Source organism: Nicrophorus vespilloides, unplaced genomic scaffold, assembly GCF_001412225.1.
Source record: "Nicrophorus vespilloides isolate i.1.1-1 unplaced genomic scaffold, Nicve_v1.0, whole genome shotgun sequence".
In the NCBI taxonomy this organism is placed as follows: domain Eukaryota; kingdom Metazoa; phylum Arthropoda; class Insecta; order Coleoptera; family Silphidae; genus Nicrophorus; species Nicrophorus vespilloides.
Window position 1 is genome coordinate 1 of NW_017097083.1, and position 3,700 is coordinate 3,700.

The 3,700-nt window shown below is 32.2% G+C and overlaps 1 protein-coding gene across 1 annotated transcript; it reads left to right on the forward strand.

Moving 5' to 3' along the window:
- The first annotated feature begins 1,303 nt into the window (after positions 1–1,303).
- LOC108558855 (mitochondrial fission 1 protein) lies at positions 1,304–2,122 on the forward strand. Its single transcript, XM_017915889.1, has 2 exons — positions 1,304–1,432; positions 1,584–2,122. Exons 1-2 carry the CDS (start codon positions 1,388–1,390, stop codon positions 1,980–1,982), a joined length of 444 nt encoding a protein of 147 aa, XP_017771378.1. The 5' UTR covers positions 1,304–1,387; the 3' UTR covers positions 1,983–2,122.
- The last annotated feature ends 1,578 nt before the right edge of the window (positions 2,123–3,700 follow it).

Sequence of the window (3,700 nt, forward strand, 5' to 3'; positions counted from 1 at the left end):
GATAGAAGTTCAAGAATTGCCTCTGCCAAACCTGGAGGTTCTTCTGGTATGTTAGTAATTTCACATTTAAAAGGATCTACAAACCAATTCACAGTTTGTACATCAAGATCTGAAAAGTAGTCATAGAACCGCTCTCTGAGTTTGGTAAGATGAAATTAGAAAAATTTCCCTATTACCCAAAAAAAAAAATTCATTTTTACTCCATATTGGGTAATTTACCCCGGTTCCCCGACTGCTGCTCTAAACAGATGGAAGAAAAAGGATGAACCTCGGATCGGTTATGTAGTTTGTATTGTTAAATGGAATGCAGAGAAGAACGCATACCAATAATTGTTGTGTGAGGTTGTATGAATGATTATAGTTTGTTAAAGGGTGGTTTTAGTTGTTAGTACAAAATTGATGATGGCCTTATATACTTTCATGCAGTTTTGAGCTATGAGGGTTTCAACAGAAGTGAGCAATTGTTGGTGTTTCGAAATGATACAAATTAGAGTCTTCGTCGCCACAGCGTTGTTAGGGCACTCAAATAGGATATGGTTAATTGTACCTATAGCTCCACACGAACAAAGGTCCGACTCATATAGTCCCATACTGAATAGATGAGATGGGGTAATAGGGAAATAAGGAATGCCCAGAACGTATTCTTGAGAGTACGGAGACTTGACTTTTTTTTATAGATGCTTAGTTCTGTGAACCATGGGGTGCTCTTCACTGTCCTATTGAGTAATTCAAAGTAAAGCCTTCCTTTGGTCTGACTGTCCAAAAGGTATTCTTCCTGCCATTCCATCATGGACGCAGTTTTTATGTTCTCAAAGAAATCAGTGTGCTGTACTTTCATATTGATGGTTTGACTAAGAGTATTTGCGACCTCGTCTGCCCTCTCATCTTTAACCATCATCATTTTTCCTCACTTAGATTGTGCATATCACAAATTCGCCAGTTTCCGCCGTGTGCTCAAAAGGAAGTTATGGTACAAATAATGCAGAACAATATTCAAACTGGGAATGGAATGAGTTTCAATATTATAAAGAAGTAAGGTGAACAACATAATAACATTTAAATGTATAAAAAGTAATTTTTTCTACACGTTTAACTTAAATTACTAAGTGTTGGAAGACTGCTGAAATCAGAGTTTAAAGAAAGATAACTGGCATGAATCAGTGAAAGCTTCGCATAATTGTAATACATATCTATATTGCTATATCCAATTATAGTAACGTCCAGAATATTTGCATGCTTAATCATAGGTTTAAGAATAAGTAGCGCCATCTAATCCATGGATTGAAACCTCCACTACAGTTCCCTGCCTTTGACAATACCGGTCTGACGTTTATTATTAAGTGATTGTTATTTGGACGAAATCGAAATCAGTTGAATTCTGTAAAAAATGGAGGATGTTCTGACAGAAATTGTGTCTTCAGAGGACTTAAAGGTAAATCTAAGAAGTTGTTATTATACAAACTGAAAATGTATCGATTTCAATTGATAATGTAAATATTTACGCATTTTTATGTGACTAATGATATGTCGATGATATCACGATAATGTTTAGGGGATTGCATAATGTTTCGTGTGTTTTACAGAAATTCGAGAAGATCTATCATGATCAGCTGTACGAGAACAATGTGACACCAAAGGCTCAGTTCGAGTACGCCTGGTGTCTGGTCAGAAGCAGATACAATGCTGACATCAAGAAGGGTATCATCTTATTGGAAGAGCTGTACAGATCACATGAAGAAGGTCAGCGTGACTACTTGTATTACCTATCGATTGGTAATGCCAGATTGAAAGACTACAGGACTGCACTGAGGTTCATCTCCTCGTTTCTGTCAATTGAGCCTGGCAATCAGCAGGTCTTGTCTTTGGAAACAGCAGTTAAGAAGAAAATGGAGAAAGAGGGTTACAAGGGTATGGCCATCACCAGTGGAGCTGTTCTTGCAGTTGGAGCAATTGTGGGACTTGTGCTGGCTGCAAGGAAATGATCCACAATCAAGTTGTAACATAGCTTCTCCTATTTTTTTTTCTTCAAGATTTTCATAATATTATTAAATGTAATATACAAAGATCTATACGGATGGAAATCTTGTAATGAATGTTGATAAAGACATATGAGAGTCACATATTTACCTGTTTTTTAGTTTGTTTATTATTTAAGAGTTTTATAATAATTTCGTTTTAGTGAGGTTTAATTTATATATATATATATTTGTTTATAAAAAGAAAGCAGCAAAATAGTAATAAAATTTGAATACCATCAAGGGTCAATACACCAGGGAGCAGTTCAATTTAAGTAAATGTTTAACTGTTAGTCAGCATTGAATCATATTTAATCATTTCCAAGTGCAGATAATCGAATTTATATAATGATTTATTCAATATTTATTGTTTTGAGTCATTGCTACTTGTATACGTTGATTAAATGGCAAAGTTATCTGTTCGTTCCAATAAATGAAAAATAATTATAAATATCAACAAGTGTTCTTTTCTTCCTAAGGTCAAACATAAACTAATGTGAAATACAGGCAACTTTCTACACAGATCAAATATAACATATGTTTTCATTGATGCAAATACATACAATTATATAAGAAATATGGGTTTATATCGCAAGCCCGACAACCGAAAGACCGTCTATTGAAATCCCGACTATGTCAAAATTCCGACTACCATAATCCCGACAATCAAAATCCCGACTACCATAAAAATGTTATTGTAGAAATTTATAATAATTAAAGACACTGTCGGGATTTTGACATAGTCGGGATTTCGAACGTCGGGATTTTGAGCCAGCCGGGATTTCGAACATCAGAAGAAATATATCCAATATTTGAAATTTTACGTCAAAAATTTGATTATTGTTTATTACTTCAAGTTTTAATTCATTTGGCTGCAACTTGTGTTCAAATAAGAAGTAATGAAAAATTACTGCTCGAAAAAGCAGGGTCTTCACATTTTAGTGATTCTCTCAGAAACTATAACAGATAGAATTGATCCAAAAGATGCATATGAAAATTGGATATTTGGGATATTCCACGTATTCAATTATAGTTTAGTAATTTTCTCAGAATCCCTAATAGATAGAATGGATTGAAAAGATGTATATGAAAGTTGGATATTTGGGGAATGTAACGAGTAATTAATTATTGCTGTGGTTTTATCCATTTGGTAATAATTAAAAAAAATAATTAATAAATAACGCTCGCAGAAGCATTATACAATGCGGGTAATCCCCTGAAGTGTTAGTTTGGTTGCATATCTCAACTATTATTTAAAGTTGTTTTCAATTTTTTGTTTAGTAAATATGTGTATTATTAGAAGTTAATACATTATTAATTTAAACCTCACAAATTAAAAATAATTTTAATGAAATAAATAATTTTATTAGCAACTTGTTTTCAATAGATATGTAAAATTCCAAGTTTGCATCTTAGTTGTACAATTAACAATTTACATGATAATCCTTTAAATAATTATTTAACCTTCGTGTGATTATATGTATAATTTAGTAGAAAGTATATGAAAGTTCTATAATTGGATTATGAAATAATTATACGATATTCAATGATTATATATAAATATGTAGAAATGTTACTTAGTAGAATGTTATTCATCAACATATTAATTAAATCCTTCTCATAATTATTTAAGTATAGGAAACTATGAACCAAATTGATATATAATTTATTTTATTCAATATTCA